General features: G+C 45.9%; 1 protein-coding gene across 1 annotated transcript in view; it reads left to right on the forward strand.

The window, feature by feature from the left end:
- Positions 1–1,108: 1,108 nt before the first annotated feature.
- Positions 1,109–23,194, forward strand: part of BRD10 (bromodomain containing 10) — a 62,586-nt gene continuing 40,500 nt past the window's right edge. The window contains exon 1 of the mRNA XM_070938606.1: positions 1,109–2,018. Coding sequence (XP_070794707.1) covers positions 1,375–2,018 — 644 coding nt within the window. The 5' untranslated portion in view covers positions 1,109–1,374. The remainder of the gene's footprint in view (positions 2,019–23,194) is intronic.

The raw sequence follows: 23,194 nt of genomic DNA on the forward strand, positions 1-23,194 counted from the left end.
CCTTCGACTGCAGCAACTAGTCAGTCTTTCATTCCAAATGCATTCAACTTCATTCTTAAATTATGAATGCAGAAACATGAGCCATGTAGTATTTACATGGCACCGAGAGCTCCCTGGAGTAGAGAGCAAATGAACGGTTCCTGTTGATATAACGGCGGCAGTCACAGACCCGAAACAACCCTGTTGAGAAGCTAATTTTTAAAAAACCTCTCAAAGGCCCATTTTTCTTTCTCTTTCAAAAGAATTAATCTCCGCGTTTACCATTCAAGAAAAAGCTACTTAATGCTTCAAATCGATAGAGTCCTATAACCAGGGTCTTCCATTCCATGGCTGTTTTCAAAGCCGCGCCTGAATCACAAAAGGCGGACCATTGCAGTTGGTGGCGTAAAAGCTTTACGAAATGCAGGCAGAAGAACAGCGCAACTCCGAACTTTTCTAACGTTTCCAATGGGTTTTAACACGAGCATTACGACTTTACTTGAAACCACATCTGCGGCAGCTCTTCACTTGGGACCCCTACGGTCAGGTTTCCATCCTTCTCGGTTGCCAGCAACCAACGTCTCTTACCGAGCGGCCGGCCTCCCCCACTTTTCTCTCTCTCGTCACTCCCTGATGATGTCACTCTCCAGCAGGTGTCCAATACAAAACGCGCAGTCAACGCAACTGGAGAGTCTGCCGCTACTACGCTTGCGCAGACGGTGGAGGTTGGGTTCTCCCACTACTTCTCTCTGTCTCTTGGCTGGGGGGAGGGGACTGCTCAGGTCTGGCAGCGCCCCCCATTAACTGACAGCACGCCGGCTTCGTCCGCGCGTCCCTCAGCCGAGGCAGCGGGGCTGGAGAGAAGCGTCGTTCGGGCCCGGGTGCAGAACGGGGAAGGCCTCCCTACCGGTCGGGACGCCTTTCGGTCCGGAGGGGGGAGCGAGGCAATGAGCCCGGGGCCCCCCCGGCAGCCGCTCCTTCCACTCAGGCAGGTATTCCGTGTCGGCTGTGCCTCACGCCCCTTTCGGTCCTGCAGCGCAAGGGCTGAGGGTTCCCGGGCAGCCCTTTTCTGAGGGAAACTCTCGGCGGGTTTTCAGAAGCCGTTTCCATCGACCCGGGCGAGTTTAGAGGGGCTCTCACCTGCCGCCACAGGTTACGGCTCTTCTCCACGACGAGAGGCCTCTGCCGCCGCATCTCGGGGGCAAGGCGAAGCGCGCAAAGCGGCGGCGGGGCCGCCTAAGCTGCACCTTCGGTTTTTTTTGACCGAGGCCGGCCTAACCAGAAGAGGCAGGCGGGAGCTGTCTAGGCCGGCTGAAGCGGCGCCGACTTCTTCTTAAGTTCTTGGATGCCGGGACCGCTTTCCACGGGCGCCGACATACGCAGCTGCGGCGGGGCATGAATCCGGCGCAGCCCGAAGGGGAGGAAGAGGGCGACGGCAGCGAAGAAGAAGAAGAAGACGACGACGGCGACATGGAGATGCCGCCGCCGGAGGAGGAGGAGGAGGAGGAGGAGGTGGCGGTGGTGGCTGCCACGACCGCCGGAGCTGGGGAGCGCGGAACGGAGGCATTAACGGACCCGGCGCTCACCGGCTGCCTCCCGACGGGAGACAAGCTGGAGGGAGGGAGCGCTGGCGGCTACCCCGATTGGGAGCAAAGCCTGAGCCCGGAATTGCAACAGGGTTATCGGATCCTGAGCGAGTTTCTCTTAGAAAAGCACCGGCCTCTGACGGCTCCTTTCTTAAGATCTTGGGAAAACCAAAAAAGTGAACGAGGCCAAACGGGCGCTGCCGACTTTTCCGGGGAAGAAAATAGTGTCTGTCTTCTCCCTTGCCCTAAATCTCAGCAATTATCCGGAATGTGGCTGTTGAAAATGGAAGAAAAATTTGCTTCTGGCCAGTACAGAGGAATTACTGATTTTGTGGCCGATTTCCGATTGATGTTGGAGACCTGCTATCGGCTTCATGGGGTAGATCACTGGCTCTCCAAACAAGCCCAGAAGTTAGAGATGATGCTTGAACAGAAACTGGCTCTGCTTTCTCGGTAGGTGCATTATATCTGCTGTAGCAGAACACTTAGGAAGAAAGTTTACACAGAATGGAAGGAGTTCTATTTTTGTGAAATATAGGCTGTGAGGGTGTGAGTCCTGTACAAGCTAACTGTAGATTTTTTTTTAACTGGATACATACCATCTATTTTTTTTCTTGAGGTTACAGTTCTGTTAAGTACCCGTAAGTAATAAGCTCCGCTGAACTAATAAAATCTTGGTCATAAATATAGAGTTTGTTGTACTGCACAACTGATGATCAGTTATGACAAAGTTTAGAAGTGGGGTAAAGTTATGAAGTTATGGCCTGGTTTTATATAATACTGAATCATAAAGTGACTTTAGTGTGAAATGGAAACTATGCCACCAGAATTTGGCCTTATGCTTATGAATCCATTGTTCTGAATTTCTGCAAGATTTTAGCCACTTCCATAAAAAGTATGATTATCATTTATAGTGAGCATCACCACAAAATGCCTGTGTATTTTCTTTTTGTGCATTCTATCTTTTTAATGTAGTTAGAGAAATAGATTATAAGATGCTTTGGTCAGAAAATTTACTATATAATACCACATCTTTTATAACATCATAAGATATACCAAGAAAAAGCTTCCCATGGATTAGAAAAGGAATCTCCGTTATACAATTGACCCATTTAGTCTTATTTTGCCTATGTTGTTACATAGAGTTTTAACTGCCAGAGTCTGATTATAATCCAAGACTTTCTTATATGAAGCAGACACTATATATTGCTAATGAGCTATACAGTATTTCATTTCATTTGGAAACCTTGGTAAAGACTCTTGGTGGAGATCAACAGAAATGAAGTGTAAGGAAAATCTAGAATTCTCTTTGTATTTGTTCATCAGCATCTTTGATTATTTTTTCACCAGCTTGCATATTATTTTATCATATTTGAATTTTGCGCTGTATAAATACTCTTAAAACTAAATGCTTTTTCTGAACTACAGTTTTTGTGTGCAGTTAACCTATTTAAATAAAGAAGACTTGACAGCATCAGAAGAAATCTATATTTCTAATTGTTCTGATTGATTAGCATTAAGTCACAGAAATAGACCTAAGTTTGAAAAATTGGTTTATCAGATCAACCCGTTTCTTCTCAATGGACAAACATGGGCTGGATGGTATATTTTTACTCTGCCTTAACTCTGAATCTGAAATAGTTCAGGTTCTGAGTTACTGACTGATGCTGGTAATGTCCTGAATGAAGCAAGACAGTTTGAAAATGAAAGAGGGCAGGGGTGCTATTCAGCAGGTTCTGACAGATTTTGGAGAACCAGTAACGGAAATTTTGAGTAGTTTGGAGAACCGGCAAATACCACCTCTGACTGGCCCCAGAATGTGGTGGGAATAGAGATTTTGCAATATCCTTCCCCCAGGAGTGGGGAAGGAATGGGGATTTTGCAGTATTCTTCCCCCAGAGTGGCATGGGAATGGGAATGGACATTTTGTAGTACCTGCCCCTGCCATGCTCACCAAGCCACACCACGCCCACCAAGCCATGCCCACAGAACTGGTAGTAAAAAAAATTGAATTCCATCACTGAAAGATGGGTATTCTTGATCAGTAAAAACTAATATTGAAGAACGTGAAAATAACTTCTATGGATGCCTACTTTTCATCTATTGCAAATAACTTTACTTTGAAAAGATGGTGTTTAATTACTGTATGAGCTGGTTGGATGCAGATACCAAAATATATAACGCCAGTGTTTAGCATGCTACACTAGCTCATTAATATCCTTTTTTCCCAGCAGTGCTGGAAATTCCAGTCACTGCTAATATATAATTAATTTGGTCATAACTTTCTAGTGAATATAATGCTTTCTTTTGCTTTTATAATGCAACACTTTGCATTATTCCCCTGACCAGAAACCAAAGATACTGGATTTTGTGCTACAATATGAAAACAAATATCTTTAGTGAATATATCTGACAAATGATACTGTTTAAAATATGTCCTAAAATGCTAAAAGATGAGCTTCAGTAATTTGGGTAGATTAAAGTTCACAAACACAAGATATATCTATATATGTATTCCCTAACTTTGTTTATAAGCAGATGTTTACATTTTAAATCTGGCAAATGTGACAATAGCTATTCTTACAACTTTGAAGTTGCAAGGATGAATGGACTTTATCTCCATAGCTGAACGCTCTGATACATCTCTGTAATTGCTGATGAAGCAATTAATAAGGATTCAGTTTAATATCATAGATTAGTAAATGACAAAAGGAGGATGAAACTGAGATTTGTCTCTTTGTTTTAGTATTAATGTTTAAATTAATAAAACAATGAAGAATTAACTATGTAAATTTTATCTGTGAAGATAGGATTTGAATCTAATCTTACATACTTTAAATGAAGGACGTCCTGCAATTCAAGAAAATTTTGACCAATGGAGAATTTCCATTGATGGAATGAGAACTTAAGCAATTTTTGTTTCCTTGCCTTATCCCATTTATTTCAGAAAGCAGGAGACCATGTTGGATTTGGTTTGTTTACCAATATTTAAAGTAAGAGACTGAACTTTCCAGTGAACTTTAATCTGTAACGTGCATATACTATTTCCAACATCAGAAACACTACCAGAAGATGGATGTTTCCTATTACCAATTGTTAAGGAATATGAGCAGGAGGCTGTTATATTTATGTTTTGTTGATAAACTTCCTATTAGCCATCTGATTGGTGGGAATAGAAGAATGGACTAGATAAGCTTTTAATTTTACACAGTGAGACTATTTCTAAATTGTTCTTATGTTCCTCTTTGTCACTGGTATGTTTCAGCAAGTAAAATTGTTCATAGCTAATTCTTGGATTACAGAAACTTTGTAGAAAACATATTGAGTGGTTTTCATATGATAGTTAGCAATTCTCACTTTACACTGATTTTGATAGCCAAGCCGATTTTTAGGACTCTACTCTGTCATATATCTCCCTTTTCAAAACAAAAAACTTTTTTTCCTATTAAGTCCTTACAGTCTGTTGAAAAAGTAGCTTTCTCTCAGAATTCCAAAAACCAAGGTATTCAAATTTCTTATTACTATATATATACATTTCAATTTTCTCTAGGAATGCAGCAAATAGAAAATTCAAGACAGCTACAAGAAAGGAAGTGCGTTATTAAACAATGGAATTTGCTGCAGTTAATTTAAAATGTTTTAAAAGAAAAAAGAGACAAAGCTATTGATGGCTACTAGACATGAATGACTATTGTGAAAAGATTCCTATATTTTTATAAAGCTTAATAGAGACCCCAAGAATATCTTTTTACACCAGTTTGATATAGTGGTTCATCAGGCTTGAAACTGGGAGACGCTGAGTTCTAGTCTCTCCTTATACACAAAGCCAGCTAAGTGACCTGGGGTAGTCACTTTCTCTCAGTTCTAGAACAGGGTTATGGTAAACCACTTCTGAAAAATCTTGCCAAGATAATTATAGGGACTTGTCCAGGCAGTCTCCAAGAATTGGACACAATTGAACAGAAGTGGCAGCTGGGGAGGGAGGATTTAAGCAGATACTGGGTAGAAAAGTCTGAGCAGACCAAGAATAATATTTTTTTAAACATTTACCCTTTTTAGATAAAACCTTATCCAGTTAGAACAGGTTGTTGGTTTCAAATTATTAAGAACCTAGTTACAACCATCAGATAGAGCCTTGGTGGTACGGTGGTCTAAAGCACCCTGTTATTAAGACCAGCTGCCTGCAATTACTGCAGGTTCGAATCTCGCCAAGGCTCAAGGTTGACTCAGCCTTCCATCCTTTCTAAGGTAGGTAAATTGAGGACCCAGTTGTGGGGGCAATAAGATGACTTTGTATAAATATACAAAAGAATGAAGGCTATTGCTTAGCGCATTGTAAGCCGCCCTGAGTCTCCGGAGAAGGGCGGCATATAAATCAAATTAAAAAATAAATAAATAACATAATTTATTATCTCACTCTGTGGCATCAGAAATTAAATATATAACTTGATATGACAAAATAATCAGTTTTACTATAAAGCTATGAGAATATTATTCTGAAGAAGCAGGTTAGTTAGCAACATTTAAGGCAATAAAACACTTATTAAGTTTTTTCCTGTCCAGTTGTGTCTGATTCTAGGGGACTGTGCTCATTTCCATTTCTTAGCCAAGAGAGCCAGTGTTGTCTGAAGACATTTTCATGGTCATGTGGCAGCATGACTATATGCCTAGGCGCATGGAATGTTGTTACCTTTCCATAGAAGTGGTACCTATTTATCTACTTGCATTTGCATGCTTTTGAACTGCTAGATGGGCAGGAGCTGGAGCAAGTAATAGGGGCTCACCCCATCAAGCAGAGCTCAGTCTCAAACCTGGGCTGTTAGCTTTCCAGATGACAAGCTCAACATCTTTAACTACTGAGCCATCAACTGTAATCAGTTATGGAATGTATTTTTGAGTTGCTGTTTATTTGGACATCATTTCTTCCCAAAAGTAAAATTTACTAACAATAGTAATCTAATAGAAGCCTGTGCATCAGTGTTTCTCAGCCTTGGCAGATTGAAGACGTGTGGACATCAATTCCTATAATTCCCCAGTCAGCCAGTCTCTCACATCCTTTTCATTTCTTGATTGGACTATACTAACCCACTTTACATTGATTGAAGACCACATGGAAATTTCAGGTGATGCACAATGGAGCTGCCTAATAAATGACCAGACTCCATTATACCATTATTATGTGAGATGCAGTGGCTATCAGTTTGTTTTTGTGTGCAGTTCAAAATGTGTTTTTATCTATAAAGATCTCTATGTTTGGTGTCTGGGTATCTTTGAAATTACCTTTTTCCAGATAGAATCTTCCTACTTAATGCAGATGGAGAGTATGTTGTATACTCTGAGTGTGTGAAGGATCTTTTCTTATTTTTCTTTTTCAAAATTATAGTATTATCTTTTTAACTTAGGGAGATGTCTAAAAGATCCATTGCTTTTTCAGCCATGAAGAAGACAGCAGTCATTTTGTTAATGCTTAAACAAGGAATCAATTTAATTTTAATTTTAGATAAATAATTGTAAATGATTATAAATGGGTTCCCTTAATATTTTAACATATCAGAAGGTTCTCAATCCTTGCCTTTCTTGGCACTAACTATGTATTCATAATCTATCACTGGCAGATTGAGGTTGTCTAAGACTATGATTCTGAGCTAACTCCTGCCTTCAGTTGCCTCCTCCTCTCTGGTACACCTTTATAGTGCCAAATCATTACAGAGAATCTGTTGAAAGCCCCCTTCTATTAGAACATCTATGGAAGTGAGTATCTGTGTAGGTGCTCTTGTCATGTAGAATAGCTTGTCCCAGAGGAAGGAGTGGCTATTCTTAATCCTTACATTCAAAGATAAGAAAAAGTTGTTAGGGAAAACAATAAATAGACTAGAGGTGTAGATGGCTGCATACATGCTGCATGGCATGAATTTCTTTGATGATAACCTTGAAGATTAGATGGTGCCTGATGCTGTTTTGTGAATTAAATAATTTTTGCAATGCCTAGCTAGGACTTTTCTCTCCCATTCCCCCTCTCCCTCATTATGAAGTTACAATTTCCCTTTGGTTCATTTGTGCCAAATGTTGGTACAAATGTACCAAATGTTTGTTTTATCCCTTGTTTTCTTCTTTTTCATAATGCAGGTAGCCCTTAACTTATGAGCATTTTTCAGCAACTTTTAAAAATTACTACAGTGCTGAACAAAGGGACTTATGACCTATGTTTGAAATTACAGCTGCTGCACTCCCCTATGATCACAATTCTGGCACTTGGCAATCTACCTACCCTTATGACTGTCTGAGAGTATTACAAATGCCCCTACCCATCTTTCCCCTGCATACAACCCTGCTAAGTCTCTTGGGTCTGTTTCCTGCCTCAGTGGGTCCCACACCTACCACGCTCCACTTACCTCTTCTGAAGATCATCTTTCTTGAAAGCAAATCAGCCAAAAACCATGCAGCCTACCTAGAATTGCAGCCACCTCCAAATGGCATCTGCTTCCAGGATGGCATGAGGTGCTTCTGTAATAGGGAGGCCACGTGGTGCATCAGTTGATTTTCTTTTGGAAAGGCAATTTCCAAGGATAGACTTTCCAAAAAAGCACCTAGCCGATGCAATGCATGGCCTTTTTGCATAGGCTGCCTCATGCCATTCTGGAAGCATCTGCTATTCTTGCAGTCTCTCAGAAGGGCATGATGGAAAATCATGCCATTCTAAATGAGTGGCAGTTGCCTCCAGAATGATGTGAGATGGCCTTTGCAGGAAGGCCTCACATAGCACAGGCTGGGTGCTCTTTTGGGAAGACAATCTTCAGAAGAGATAAGTGGAACAAGGCCTGACAGGCTGCGCCCAAGAATGTGAGACCCAGTGGGATGGGAAGTTGTCCAAGGGATACCTCGACTGGGAAAGGCCCTGGGAGGCCTGGCACAGATCTCTTGTGAGCTGGGAAGGTGCTGCAGTGCTAACCTCAGCCTATACCATGACTCCCTGGGCCTTCTACTACAGAGGCACCTCTGTTCTGCTTAATGACCTGCACGGTTATTTAATGAGCACAATGGGAAGAACCAGGATCGTGATTGTTAAGCAAGGGGATCACATGGGTGCCTCTTTAATGATTGTGAAGAGTTACGGCTGTAATTCCAAGCTCAATTGTGGTTGTACATTGAGGACTACTTATACTTCAGGAATATCTCTTTTGTTTTCTTTGTAATTGTTTCTTCTGAGAAAAAAATGGGGAAATGTGTATATGTGTGAAGCTAGTTTCTGTGTGACTGAGAGAAAGGGATATGTCTGTCTGTCTACTTTTCTTCTGAGAGATAAGCATACTTACATGTACAGTATACCTGTACAAAAGTGTCACATATATTTATTGGACATGTAGAGGATCTCCAGGTTCTCCAGTGTGATAGTGGGAGGGTCCAAGAATGGGTTCTATGCTGTCCTTTCTGCCCAGAGACTGAGTGAAAACTTGAAGCCATGCCCAGGTGCCTTTCTCTTTGGCTCCAATTTCACCTCAGTCTTGCCCTGGAGAGATGTCTTTGAACAGTTGGGACATCTGGAATTCCATTCTTGGACAGGATCAGGTTCTATCCTATGTTTTCGGCTTCTTTAACTGTTGCAGCATTGCGGAGGCAGCAGAAACTCTCACCCTGCGTTCCTACTATTGGAGCTGAGCTCCGTCTGATAGGTTGTGCTGGCTAATCCAGTTTTTCTGGCAATGCCACCAACCTGAATCCCTTTGGACAGAGACCAGTGGGAATGTGCTGGCTAGCCCAGTTCGTTTGGTACGGCCGCCGACCCACAAGAGCGCTGGGATCGCACTGTTCTTGCCTCTGTGGCTTTCGGAGCCGCGTGAACCACTTTCAAAGCTGTCAAGCCCTTCGTGTTGCTGCGCCGGTTTTGGAGCTGGTTTTCAACAGTGCTACTGGGGACAAAGTCAAATTGGACCCTTTGGCTACAGTGGTGTATGTGCTGGCTTGTTCAGGTGTTGTCAGAGCCGCCACCACATTTCCTGTCAGCATAGAGCAGCCTATCATCTTGCAAAGCCCTTGATTGTTTCTCAGGCTTCCCTGCCAGAGCAGAGCTGTCAAAATGGTGGACAGCTCCCCCAAAGACAGGAATGGAGCTAACGGTCACTCCCCTGTTTCTATTGAGCATGGTAGCAAGGGATCTGCCAAATCCAGGTCAGCTTCTAAAAGGGCAGCTGCTATGATTAAGTCTAAGACTCTCAGGTCCTCCAGAAACTCCTCCGCAGAGGAGAAGGACGCTAAGAGGTGCTTAAAAGCCCTAGAAAACAATTTTCAAGAGCGGCAAAGAAACATGGCAACCTGCAGCTTCTCCCTTAACAGCTCCAAGCACTTCACACACTTTTCGTCAGAGCCGGTGGCTCTACCACAAGATGCAGTTCTGCTGGAGGAACCACTAGAGGGAGCAGGAGGGTTTCCTCCTTCTGGCTCCATTCAGCTTGAGAGCAGAGAAAAAAATTTGGATACTTTTGCTTGCATAGCAACTGGAAGGCAGGAAATTTCTGACAGGTCTGTTCCTGTCACTACATTTACTCCCATTTCAGCGGGGCTCTGCCCAGTGGGGAGTCAAGGGCCTCCTATATCTCAGGATATGAGACTTATAATTGCTCAAGCCATATCCCAAGGTATTGCTACAGGCTTGCAGCAAACCTACCGCCCTGACTCCTTTGCACAGGAGACCATGTCATATGTTCCTCCTTCTTTGCATTCAGCCAGCAGACCTGACTATCAGGAACATTGTTCCCATAGCACCTTCAGGGAAAACTCCCTTTGGGGTGATGACGGGCACAGAGATCTAGAGCTCTTGGAGGATGAGGACATGACACCGGATCCTCCGGCCTTTACTGGGCACTTCCCTCCAGCCCTTTTTAAGCTTTTACTTCACAAGGCTAAGTCCACTACCAAACTGGGAACCCTGGCAACGTCTTTGGAGGCTCCTTTAGTCCTTGTGGAAGACCTCTTTTACAAGCCTAAGTCAGCACAGGAAGAGATCCCTACCCCTAAACTATTTTTGGACATTATCCAAAAACAATGGGATCACCCTGGAGCCTTTCCCACCCAACAGGTAATGACAGACCTTTTTACAATGCTGGTCCGTATTTGGCTGAACTTTTACAGCTGCCTGCGGTGGATGAGCCTGTGGCAAACCTCGCCTCATCCCCTATTGTGGCTGGGGATTTGGCCGACAACTTAAGAGCCGAGGACAAGAAAGCAGAATTTGTCCTCCTTAAGACCTACCAAGCTGCGGCAGGGCAGTGAAGGCGGCCACGGCTGCATCCTTTTTTAACCTCACTTTCTTGCTCTGGCTCAGCCAGTTGCAAGCAAAGTTGCCAGCACAGGGTGGGCGACTTCCTGGCCTCCATCGATCTCACAGAGGCCTACCTCCATGTGCCGATTCTGCTGGCACATCGTCGCTTTCTGAGATTTCATTACGTGACAGGTCACTATCAGTACCAGGCCTTACCCTTCAGACTGGCTTCAGCCCCCCGGTATTTTACCAAGATTCTGGCGGCACTGGCAACTCACCTGAGATCTATCCCCATCAGGTTCCAGTGCTACTTCTATGACATCCTCGTCCAGGCCTCATCTCAATCATGAGCACAGAGGATGTATGTACGACAGTTCAAGTATTACAAGCCCATGGCTTCTCCGTGAATTTCAAAAAGACCCATCTGACGCCAACGTCACGCATTCTGCATCTCGGGCAGTGATCGACACCTTCCTATGCGAGGTGTATCTGTCTCAAGAGCGCAGGGACAGCTTGGTGACTCTGCTGAATCAGGTTCAAGAGAAGCACATGGTGCCTGTGGCTCTGCTATCTCAACTGCTGGGGAAGATGGCTTTGTGCATTTTCCATTGTTCCCTGGTCACGGCTGCCTGCCCGCCCACTGCAGTGCTCCTACTTCCCTTCCAGCGGTGAGGAAGAAGCAACGCACAGGTCAGGATTCCAGTGTCATCGTCAGTTCTTCACTCACTTCGATGGTGGACGTCACCGGCTCTGGCCAAGGGCCATCTCTTCCGGGAGCCCAACAGGTTGGTGATTTCATCAGATGCCAGCCTGGTCAGCTGGGGCACCCACTTACTGAAACATATGGTACAGGGGCATTGGACACTGGCAGAGCTTGCCAACAACATTAATTGGCTGGAGCTCCGAGCAGCACATCTGGCCCTTCGCCACTTTCAGGGTCTAGTCAGGGGGCATCATGTCCTGATTATGACCGACAATGTGGCAGTGAAAGCTCACATAAATCGGCAAGGGGCACCTATTCAAGAGTGCTCATGGCCGAGGCGAATCACCTGGGTGCTTGGGCAGAAGCTCATCTCTCCCTGAAGGTGGAGCACATAGCTGGGTCCACAAACGTGCAAGCGGACTCCTTGAGCAGGCACACAATCAACCATTCTGAATGGAGACTTCACCCAGACATCTTCCACGAGATGTCCCAGAGATTCGGTCGACCGGTTGTGGACCTGTTTGCCGCCCCAGCGAATGCCCAAGTACCATGCTTCTTCACCAGATTCGCGCCCCGGGATCAGAAGGGACCAACGCTCTGTGCTGCCCTTGGCCAAGTGGCCTTCTGTATGCCTTTTCATCCCTTCCCCTCATTCCTGCTGTCATCAGGAAAATTATAGTGGAAAAGGCAGAGGTTCTGCTGGTGGCCCCTCACTGGCCCAGGTGTCTGTGGTATGTCGACCTGGTGAGTCTTTCAGTGTTGCAGCCCTGGAGGATCCCTCAGGAGAATGTTTCCCTCAGCCAGGGGGTCCTGGTCCACCCGGAGCCTCAGTGGCTCCAGTTGACCATCTGGCACTTGAGGGGAACATCTTGAGGGAGCACAAATATTCCTCCAGGGTCATACAGACTATTCAGGCCTCCAGGAGGCTATCAACTACCCGGATTTAAAACGCCACCTGGAAGGCATTTGCCAGGTCCACAACCGGTGGACCTTGACAAGGTCCACTGACCCTATTGCAGCTTCTGTGCGACAAATCCTAAACTTCCTCCAGGACGGGCTGGATAGGGGTCTCTCACACAACACCATCCACAGGCAAGTTGTGGCCCTCTCCACGATGTTGACTGGCGGGGAGCGGGACCCCCTATCTCATTATCTGGTGATTCGACAATTCATCAGAGGGGCAGCTAACTTATGTCTGCCTGTGGTCCATCGATATCCCACTTGGGATCTGACTCTGGTGCTGCAGGTGCTTATATTGGCGCCTTTCGAGCTGCTAAGGACTACTACTCTCCGTTATATGACACTTAATCATATTCTTAGTGGCCATAACGTCGGCCAGACATATTTCAGAGTTAGTGGCTCTCTCAGTCAGAGATGACCTCTGCATATTCCATTCAGACAGAGTGGTTCTCAGATTAGACCCTTCTTTCATTCTGAAAATTAACACCTGGTCCCATCAGGCCCAGGAGATTGTCTTACCTAACTTTTGTCCAGGGCCTTCCCATGGATTGGAAAGACAATGGTATACATTAGATGTTTGGAGGGCTCTTATGTATCTACACAAGGAGGACGGCCAAAGATAGGAAAACAGAGTCCCTCTTTGTATCCTTTCAGCCATCCTCCGTAGGCTCTAGAGTCACCCCATCGACTGTTGGCAGATGGTTAAGGGCCTGCATAGTCACAGCCTACCAGTCTAAGGCGCTGCCTTTACCCAGACGGGTAACAGCGCACTCAACTAGGAGTGCAGCCACTACGTTAGCTTGGGCTACCTAAGCCTCCATTGAAGAAATTTTCAGGGCAGCTACCTGGGCTTCCCATTCACCATTTATTAGACACTATAAGTTAGCCTTGTTTGCATTGGCCAACGCTGCCTTCTGGAGAAGGGTCTTACAGAAGGTGCATTCCATGGGGGGGACTCTGGCCCAGACATCTTCCCATCCTTGAGACAGTAGGCTTTGGTAAATCCCATTCTTGGACCCTCCCACTATCACACTGGAGAAGGGACGTTAGTCTTACGTGAGACGTTCTTTTTCTGTGGGATAGAGAGAGGGTCCAAACCCACCCTTACCGACTGACTGGGCAGGGGTCAAGGGCGATTAATCCCGTGTAGAGACTTTTTTCACAGCTGCGCCATCGTTGAAAGTGGAGCCAAAGAGAGAGGCATGTGGGTGTAGCTTCAAGTTTTCACTCAGTCTCTGGGCAGAAAGGACATCGTAGAACCCATTCTTGGATCCTCCCACTATCCCACAGAGAAGGAACGTCTCAGGTAAGACCAGCGTCCCATTTGCTTCAACTAAAATGCTTGATAAGGTGGGAATATTGACATGGTTGTGAAGGTGAGGAAATTAGATATTCAAATATTTTGTATACCTTTACACAATATATATATATTTCTATCTGCTTTTTCTTTGGACAGAAGAGTTGCATTAAATGTAGGATCAAGTAGCTTTAAGATAAATTTAATGTGAACACTTTTCAAGAATGCTAAAAATCATGTAATGTTAATTAAAAAGCAATACATAGCAATCCATAGTCTTAATTTATGCGATCCATATTGGTTATGTTATGGCATACAAATTTTGTGATGCCAGTGAGTAAGGGCAAGGAGACAAATGATAGCATCACATCCAAGGACATGAGGGATCAAGCTTGTAATTGTGACATGTTTTATCATTTAGTGGACTTTTGGCTTACTGCAGATACCTTGTGATGATTTTGGATATTTTACATTTTCTTTCAAATACTTCATGCAAGTTTTGACTGTTTTGGTTCAGCGAGAAAGTTCCCCATGCTCACAGTCATCCATAACAAACTGATACCATATTTCATTGTAATCCCAAGCAAATAGAATGCAGGTAGTCCTTGATTTATGACCATATTTAAGACCGGAATCAGTTATATGTTGGACCAGTCAAAAAGTGAATCAGTGCATGACCAACCCAATTTTATGGCCATTTTTTGTTGTCATTAAGCAAATCATATAGTTTTTAAGCAAATCCAGTTTCCTCAATAATATTTTTTGTTGGGAACTGGCTGGGAAGGTCACAAATTGTGATCACATAACTGCAGGATGCTGCAACCAGTCATAAATGCAAGGTGGATGCCAAGTGCCTGAATTGCAATCACATGACTGTGGGTGTGATGTGATGGCATAAGAATCAAGGCAGATTTGTACATCACTTTTTCCAAAGCCATCATAACTTGAACAATTGTTAAGCAAATGAGTATAAGAGAAGGAATAACTGTATACTTTTTAACCATTAGATTTTTCTTTAGGTTTGATAATATTTTAGTTTCTTCAACATTATTTCAATAAATACAAATGTGCACAATTGACTTTCCTTATGCATTACAGCCCAATCTCCTTAAATTTGCACCTACAATAATTTATTAAACAACCTGGAAGTTGGTATTTTAATGTCTCATTGAATGGCAGCACATTTGTAAAGTAAATTTTTGAGACATTGTAATATTTTGAATTTAACGCAGGAACAGCTAGTTCCTTAAGTCTGGAAAAGGAGACTTATAAGACTTAAATGTGTGGTTGTACTATTACACATGTAAGCAAAAAGCTCAAAAATAAATATAAGACTAATTTGAATTCTTACTACTAATTCTTACTAATAGAGAAGAAGTGATAGAGGGAGTTCAAGTTGCTAGAACCTTGGGCGAGAATGACCAAGGAATTCAATCAGTGGTGGGCCCCAAATTTTTTAACAACCGGTTCTCTGCCCTAATGACTGGCTGGGTGGGCATGGCTGGGTGAGTGTCATGTGGCTGGATGGGCGTGGCTAATTCTACATCACTTGTGTGGGTGGTACCTGTATGGGACAGGCAGGGTTGGGGAGGGAATCCAGGGGTCTCCGGTGTGGGGGAGAAAGAAAGATCCAACCTGTGTGTGTGTGTGTGTGTGTGTTGTGTGTCTGTGCATGTGTGTGTGTGAGAGAGAAAGAAAGAGAGAGAAAGACTGCTTCAAGCTAGACTGGGAAAGACGAAGACTGCGAGAGGAAGAGAAGGTGGGTAAGCTGGACCCAGACTCTTCCCAGGTCCCCTCATCCCAGAAGCAGCAACCTCTCACTCTGCCCTCTCTGCTAGCCCCCTTCTTCACACAGAATCGCCGAGCAGCGGAGAGGGAGAGGGAGAAGGGGGCAGTGGCAGCCACTAGCATTGAGGGGAAATTGCCAAACAGAAATGCCGCCCCCTTCTCCGTCTCCGTTGCTGGGCGATTCCTTTCAGATCACCCTTCCTCTTGCAGCCAGCTTTTTGGGGCCAATTTCAGGCCGTTTTTTGAGCCGTTTTCAGGCCTATTTTCCGGGCCGTTTTCAGGCCATTTTTTGGGATGATTTTGACTGGGAAAACGGCCTGAAAATGGCCCAAAAAATGGCCAGGGTGGGGCCAGTCGGTGGTCCGATTTGCCGGTTCTCCGAACTGCACAGAATGGACGTTGACGTACCTGAACGTCCCTTTTCGGAACGCTGCGACTCCAATCCATAGTGCGGGAATTGTCTTCTAGTACTGGGGAATACTGAGATGAGATTCTTTCCAATTCTTGCTGACCACGCCCCCTTTGCCTCTCCCACGTCAGTCTTTCTCACGATAGGAAAGGAACACAGGAGAATTCTATGAAGAACAACACAGGAACAAGGAAGGTCAGCAATGCAAGCAGGAAGCCATACGGGAGGGCATGGATTGGAGTTGCAGTATTCCGAAAAGGGACGTTCTGGTACATCAACGTCCATTTTCCATAACGCTGCTCCTCCAATCCATAGTGCAGGATCTACCCAAGCTCATCCATCCAGGGTGGGAGGCTGACTGCTCCCCTCTGCAGACACAGATGCCACTTGTTGGAGGACATGCCGGCCAAATGCAGCTTCAGCTGACGCAAATGAATCTATCTTATAATGGCGTACAAAGGAAGATGGCATTGTCCAGGTCGCAGCTCTGCAGATGTCCGGGATGGAAGCTTGAGTCGCCCATGCCACCGTGGTCGCCGCACTTCTTGTGGAATGAGCGCAAATCCTGCCCGGTAACGGTTTGGCAGATAACTATTACGCTGTAGCAATACAAGCTTTAATCCAGCATCCAGCAGTGGGAGTAGACGCTTTCTTTCTCATAGTAGAAGGATGGAAGGACACCAGCAATGCCTCCGTCAATCGAAAGGATTCAGTCCGCCTGATGTATCGTCGGAGAGCCCGCCTTACATCTAACGTGTGCCAGCGTTCTTCACGAGGATTCCTAGGATCCAGACAAAAGTTTGGTAGGATGAGCTCCTGGGCCGGGTGGAACCATGAATTCACTTTAGGAGTGAATAAAGGGTCCAGTCTCATAACCACCTGATCTGAGTAGAAGATGCACAAGTCTTTGCGAATCGAGAGAGAGGCCAGCTCGGAGATCCTCCGAGCCGACGTGATAGCAAGCAGAAAGGTAAGTTTGAAAGTCAAGTATTTCAGAGGAATGGAACCCAATGGTTCAAATGGACGAGATGTAAGCACCTGAAGTACTAAAGGTAAGTCCCAGGAGGGGTATCTATGTACGACTGGTGGGGACTTGTTGGTCGCACCCTGCAAGAAACTACGAATCCTTGGGTTCTGTGAGAGAGAACGGTGTGGTTCACATTTCAGAACTGTCGCCAGCGCTGCCACTTGGCGCCTCAACGTATTAGGAGAGAGACCTTTCGACAAGCCGTTCAACAGAAAGTCAAGCACGTCAGGGATCTCAGCAGACGTAGGATCCACATGGTGAGATATACACCAACTCGAAAAGGCTTTCCACGAAGCCTGGTAAATTCGATTTGTGGAAGGACGTCTGGACAATTGAATGATTTCAGTGGCCTTCTCCGAAATTCTGTCCTTTCTCAGCAGGACCCGTTCAAATGCCAGACGGTCAATCTGAGCCATTGAGGATCCAGATGATCGATGGCCCCCTGGCTGAGGGAAATCTGCTGGGGTGGAATGGTCCATGGCTGTGACACCGATAGACTCACCAAGTCCGAATACCATGGCCTGCGAGGCCAAAGAGGAGCCACAAGAAGAATGTCTGCCTTTTCTGCCAATATCTTCCTTATTACTTGGTGAAGTAATGGGATGGGAGGAAAGCCGTACAGAAGGCCCGGCGGCCAGCGACATCTCAGCGCATTGCAACCCTCCGCTGCCGGGCACTGGTAACGTGTGAAAAACTGTGTCAGGTGGGTGTTTTGCAGAGTTGCAAATAGATCTACTAGAGGCTGGCCGAACCTCCTGACGATTTCCCTGAAATTGTTGGGGTGTAGTCTCCACTCCGCAGGGTCTAGCTCCTTCCGGCTGAGCCAGTTCGCTTGGACATTTGAGAGTCCGGAAATGTGGTCCGCCTTTATGGACGCGGTGTGTCTTTCCGCCCAGGCTAGCAATTTTTCTGCTTCCAGCATCAGCGGCCTGGATCGCGTGCCCCCCTCGTGATTGACGTGGGCTTTGGTCGTCATGTTGTCGGTTCTTATCAAGACATCCTTCCAGGATGGGTTGGAAGTGTCGTAGAGCCAGGCGCGCCACCCGCAGTTCTAGCCAGTTGATGCTGTTCGCAGCCTCCACTGGCGACCACCGACCTTGAACAATCTGGTCCAGAAGGTGGGCCCCCCAGCCCAGGAGACTGGCATCCGATGTCAGAACGAAACGGTCTACTTCCAGAAAAACGCACCCTTTCCGAACGGCCGGAGAGACCCATCACTTGAGGGACAGATGAATCTGAGGAGGAACTGGAACCAGGGACTGAGATGTGCTGTGACCCGACCTCTGAAATGGTAGCAGAAACCACTGTAGTGGCCTTAGATGCCTGCGGGCCCACGGGACTATGGTAATGCAGGACACCATCTTTCCCAACAACTGGGACAGGTGAAACAGAGAAGTCTTTCGCTGTGTGCGTATCTGAGCAGTCAAAGCCTGGAGACAGAGAATCCAATCCGGTGAAAGGAAGACCTGACCCTTGGCCGTGTCTATCACCGTCCCCAAGTGAAGGAGGCATGTTGTCGGTATGAGGTGGCTCTTTTTGTAATTGATGGTAAATCCGTGTATTTGAAACACACGAAGCACTGCCTCCATGTCTGTCTTGGCCTGACGAAGGGACGATGCCAGAACCAAGATGTCGTCTAGGTAGCAAAGCAGACGAACTGGCCGAGCCCGCAATGTCGCTGCTACTACAGAGACCAACTTGGTGAACGTTCTCGGCGCGGAAGAGAGCCCGAATGGCATCGCGCAATACTGGAAATGTCGGGAGTTGAATTCGAACCTCAGATACTTTCGGTGAGATGGATGTATCGGGACATGTAGATAGGCCTCTTGGAGGTCCACCGACTGCATCAGGTCATTGCGACAAACACATGCCAGAATTGATCCCAGGGATTGCATCTTGAACCTGCGATACAAGATGTATTTGTTGAGATGTTTCAGGTTCAAGATGCCTCTGTGACCTCCCGAAGACTTGGGCACCAGGAACAGGGTTGAATAATACCCGGCTCCCTCTTGACCTACGGGTACCGGTTTTATTGCCTTGATTGTCAGCAAGTGGGCAATCTCCGCCTCCATCAATTGACGTTGTTGTGGAATGTGAGGGACTGGACAACGGAGAAAGCGACTTGGGTGGGAGTCGATGAATTCCAAGCATAGTCCGTGATGCACTGTGCGTCGGATCCACTCATCCTGTGTCGACAGAGCCCATTGGTGGTGAAATTGTTGGAAGCGACCACCAACGGGACCTGGGAAAGTTGAGTCATTTGCCTCTTTTACCTGCGCGGAAGCCTCCGCCTCGGAATGGTCGTTTGGCTGTCTGGTAGCGTTGACGGTCCCGAAATGACTGCCTGTCTGAACCTTGCTCAGCAGCGGTGGAGGAGGGACGTTGGAAGTAGGACCCTCCGGGTCCGGAAGAAGGCCAAAAGGGCTGCCGCTGGCTATAAGGAACATATCTACGGTCTTGACGACGATACGTAGACAGCAGAACTTTACGCTTCTCCTTGTCCTCCACTAGGAGAGGGTCCAGAGCCATGCCGAACAAGGACGGAGCCTTGAAAGAGGAAGATGCCAACTTCCACTTCGCCTTGGAATCAGCTTTCCAATTTTTCAACCAGAACATCCTGCGATTGGTGACGGTGGAAGCTAGCGCGGGGGAAGCAAATTTTGCAGCATTTAAAGACGCATCAGCCGAGTACTCGGTAGCCACCACCAACTTGTTAATGTCCTGATGCATACGCTTTTCGTTGGGCGGAAGGCGTTCCTGAAGCTGCCTAAGCCATATTAGTGAGGCTCTGTTAAAAAAGGATGTTGCAGTGGCCCAAGCGGCCGCTTGATGAGCCTTTCGAAAACCAAGCTCGACTTCCTTGTCGTCCGACTTGAGGGAGTCCAAGGCATCAGTCGTCACAGCAGAAGTAGAGGCAAGATTAGCCACCGGAGCATCCACTGATGGAAGAGCCAAAATATCGTCCAATTCAGTGGAAGCACAATACAGTCTCTTGTCTAAACTAGTAGGGGCTGTCAACGACCCCGGCTGCACAAACACGTTTTGAATTACGTCAGCAAATAAGGGGGTACACGGTATTGCGTCCTTCTCTGGCTTAGCAACCTGAAAAAGGGCCTCATGGGGGGTTGATGATTGTTGGTTGCTAGTTTGTGATGTAGGAGTCATGCCAAATTGGGTAGTAACTTTGGCCTTGTGCAAGAGAGACTTGAACACAGAAGGCCTGAATAAGCCAGTGCAAATCGGCTTCTCCGGTGGTAACCCCTCATCCTCAGAAAACTCAATGTCCTCAGGACATTCCTCTTCTTGGTCCGACTCCTCAGATGAAGTCACGTCCTGAGTCCGAGATGAGGTGACCACCGTGGTCTGTCTCTTGGCGACAGTCGGCTCCACCACAGCTGAGGTGCATTGCTGTACCGTATTAACAGTCTGTTGAAGACTCGCAGCTAAAATCTTTGCCAAAGTATCAGATAAAATAGACTGCAGGTCCATATGTCCTGAAGAGTCTTCAGATCTGAGGCCCACCGCAGATGGCGTGAAGGCTGTAGCTGGCTCAGTGGTAGAGGTAGAGGCCTGAAGGGGTTGCACAGATTCAGTAGGCAAGGGCCCCTGAGAAGTCTGGTGGGCTATTGTGTCCGCCATGAGCTCCTGTTGTAGTGAGTCAGCATCAGATTTGACAAGCTGTGCAGAGGAGCCTGATGGTTCAGATGGAAGCTTGGAGCGCTTGGATTTTTTCGCCTTTTCAAATTGCTTTTCTAGCACATTGTGCAGTCTCAACTCACTTTTGCTGCGAGACACCTGAGGAGACTTGCATTTGGAGCGAGTGGACTTGTCTTTGGCTTTTTTTGATCTGCACAGCAATGTCACTTGTTCCCTGCTCAGAATCCAAAGACAGATCCAAGTCTGCCATATCAGGTAAGGTGAGAGCCCAGCCAGGAAACTGAAATCAAAGGCAAAGCGAGAGGTTGTCAATTACAAAGCCCCAGATAAAAGGCTGCAGACAAGATAATAAGTCCTGTGATTAATGAGCCAGAGAGTGGCAATGGTAAGGCTAACCAGCAGGGAAAAGCAATCAGTGACTTCCAATCCTGGCCTCCCCTTTAAGGGGAACAACCAGTAATCTTAAAACGTAGAGGCTTGAGATTAGAATGCCTCAGTGAACTGGCCAGTTACGCCACCCAAAATGGAGGCTTGTTAGAAAGCTGGAACTGGGCCACCTGTCCTTGCTAAGATGGCGGCCGCCTCCTTATTGCCAAAATGGCGGCCCAGGCAACTCTTTGCCAAAACAAAATGGCGGCCGCCCTGTTTTATGCCCAAAATGGCGGCCGCAACAAGGCACCACGATGAAACAGGTACTGCCACGCTAAATGTTGCCAAAATGGCAGCCTAATCCGTTCTTTGCCAAAAACAAAATGGCGGCCGGACTGTTTAATATCCAAAATGGCGGCCGCAACAAGGCATCACGATGAAACAGGGTCCGCCACGCTAAATGCCATCCCCGCTTTCTAAATACCTCGTGTGTATCCCAGAGTAAGCTGTCACCTCAGTCTCGACTTGAGCCGCCCTGGGAACGGAGCTGTGGCATTGAATGTGAAACGGCCCACCCAGGCACTATCGAACGCCGGCAGCAAATTGTAGGCGGATCCGCCCAGCCGGGACAGATCCGCAAAGCTGCGCTGACGCTAAGGAAGGTCGGGACGGAGCGATCAGGGCCCCTGACATGCGTCCGGTCCCAAGCAGCTGTAAGATCCCTCGTAGCAGCTCCTTAAAAGCAATTCAGCGCGAGGGCCGAATTAGGCCGATCCGCCCAGCCAGGTCAGATCGGAACAGTCTGGAGCCCCAGACACGTTACCAACCCTTTGCAGTCAAAATTATTTCAAGAAATAGGTCGAAAATAGCTAAGATTTAATAGCCACAAAAAAACACTACAGTTCCCCAGAACTGAGTGAGAAAGACTGACGTGGGAGAGGCAAAGGGGGCATGGTCAGCAAGAATTGGAAAGAATCTCATCTCAGTATTCCCCAGTACTAGAAGACAATTCCCGCACTATGGATTGGAGGAGCAGCGTTATGGAAAATCAGATTAACTGGTTTGGGCAAACCAGTCCAAACCAGCAGCAGCCCACCTCTGAATTCAACATAATTCAAACATAAGCAATGGAATATAATCTAACCAATGTCTTAAACTTTAAAAGAGCTGATTTTAACTAACTCAAAGAGAGCCTAAGAAAAAATTCCATGGTTGAAAATCATAAATGGAAAAACGACTCAAGAAGCGTGGGAAACTCTGAAAAATATGATAATAAAAACCCAGTCTTCACTCAAAAAGAAACTATAGCCCAACCTACCAAAAACGTAACTACAAAAGACAGACTAGAAATAAAAATTAAAATAAGCAAGAAAATGGTAAGAGAACACCTATTTGATCTTGATGAATATAAATCACTGGGACCTGATGGATTACCTCCCAGAGTTCTGAAGGAGCTGGCATGTTATATCAGAACCGTTGTACCATACCCTTAAAAAAAATCCTGGAGTACTGGGGAACTACCAGAGGATTGGAAAATAGTTGATGTAGTTCCTATTTTCAAAAAGGGAAAATAAAACATATGCAGGAAACTACAGACCAATCAGTTTAACATCAATACCTGAGAAGATACTAGAAAAAGAAAAAAAACATCTGTGACCATCTAGAAACAAACAAAGTTATAACTAGTAGTCAGCATGGGTTTGTTAAAAACAGATCATGCAAACCAATTTTATTTCATTATTTGACAAAGTGACTAAATTATTAGAGCAGCAAGATGCTGTGGACACTGTAGACTTTAGCAAGGCATTAGACAAAGTAGAGCACAACCTACTTCTTGGTAAATTAGGGAAACGTGGGATATACAGCATCACCATCAGATAGATTTGTAACTGGCTGACAAACTATGCTCAATGTGTAGTCCTTAATGGTACAACATCTACATGGAGGGAAGTAAGCAGTGGGGTTCTACAAGGTTCCATCTTAGGCTCAGTACTAATATTTTCATAAATTACTTAAAGAAGGACTAGAAGGGGAACTCATCAAATTTGCAAATGGCACTAAGCTGGCAGGAATAGCCAACACCACAGAAGACAAACTCATGATCCAAAAAGATCTTGACAGACTTGAACAATGGGCCTATCTAACAAACTGAAATTTAATGTG

This window comes from Pituophis catenifer, unplaced genomic scaffold, assembly GCF_029215685.1.
Source record: "Pituophis catenifer annectens isolate HBS135680 unplaced genomic scaffold, rPitCat1.0.hap2 SCAF_2, whole genome shotgun sequence".
Classification (NCBI taxonomy): domain Eukaryota; kingdom Metazoa; phylum Chordata; class Lepidosauria; order Squamata; family Colubridae; genus Pituophis; species Pituophis catenifer.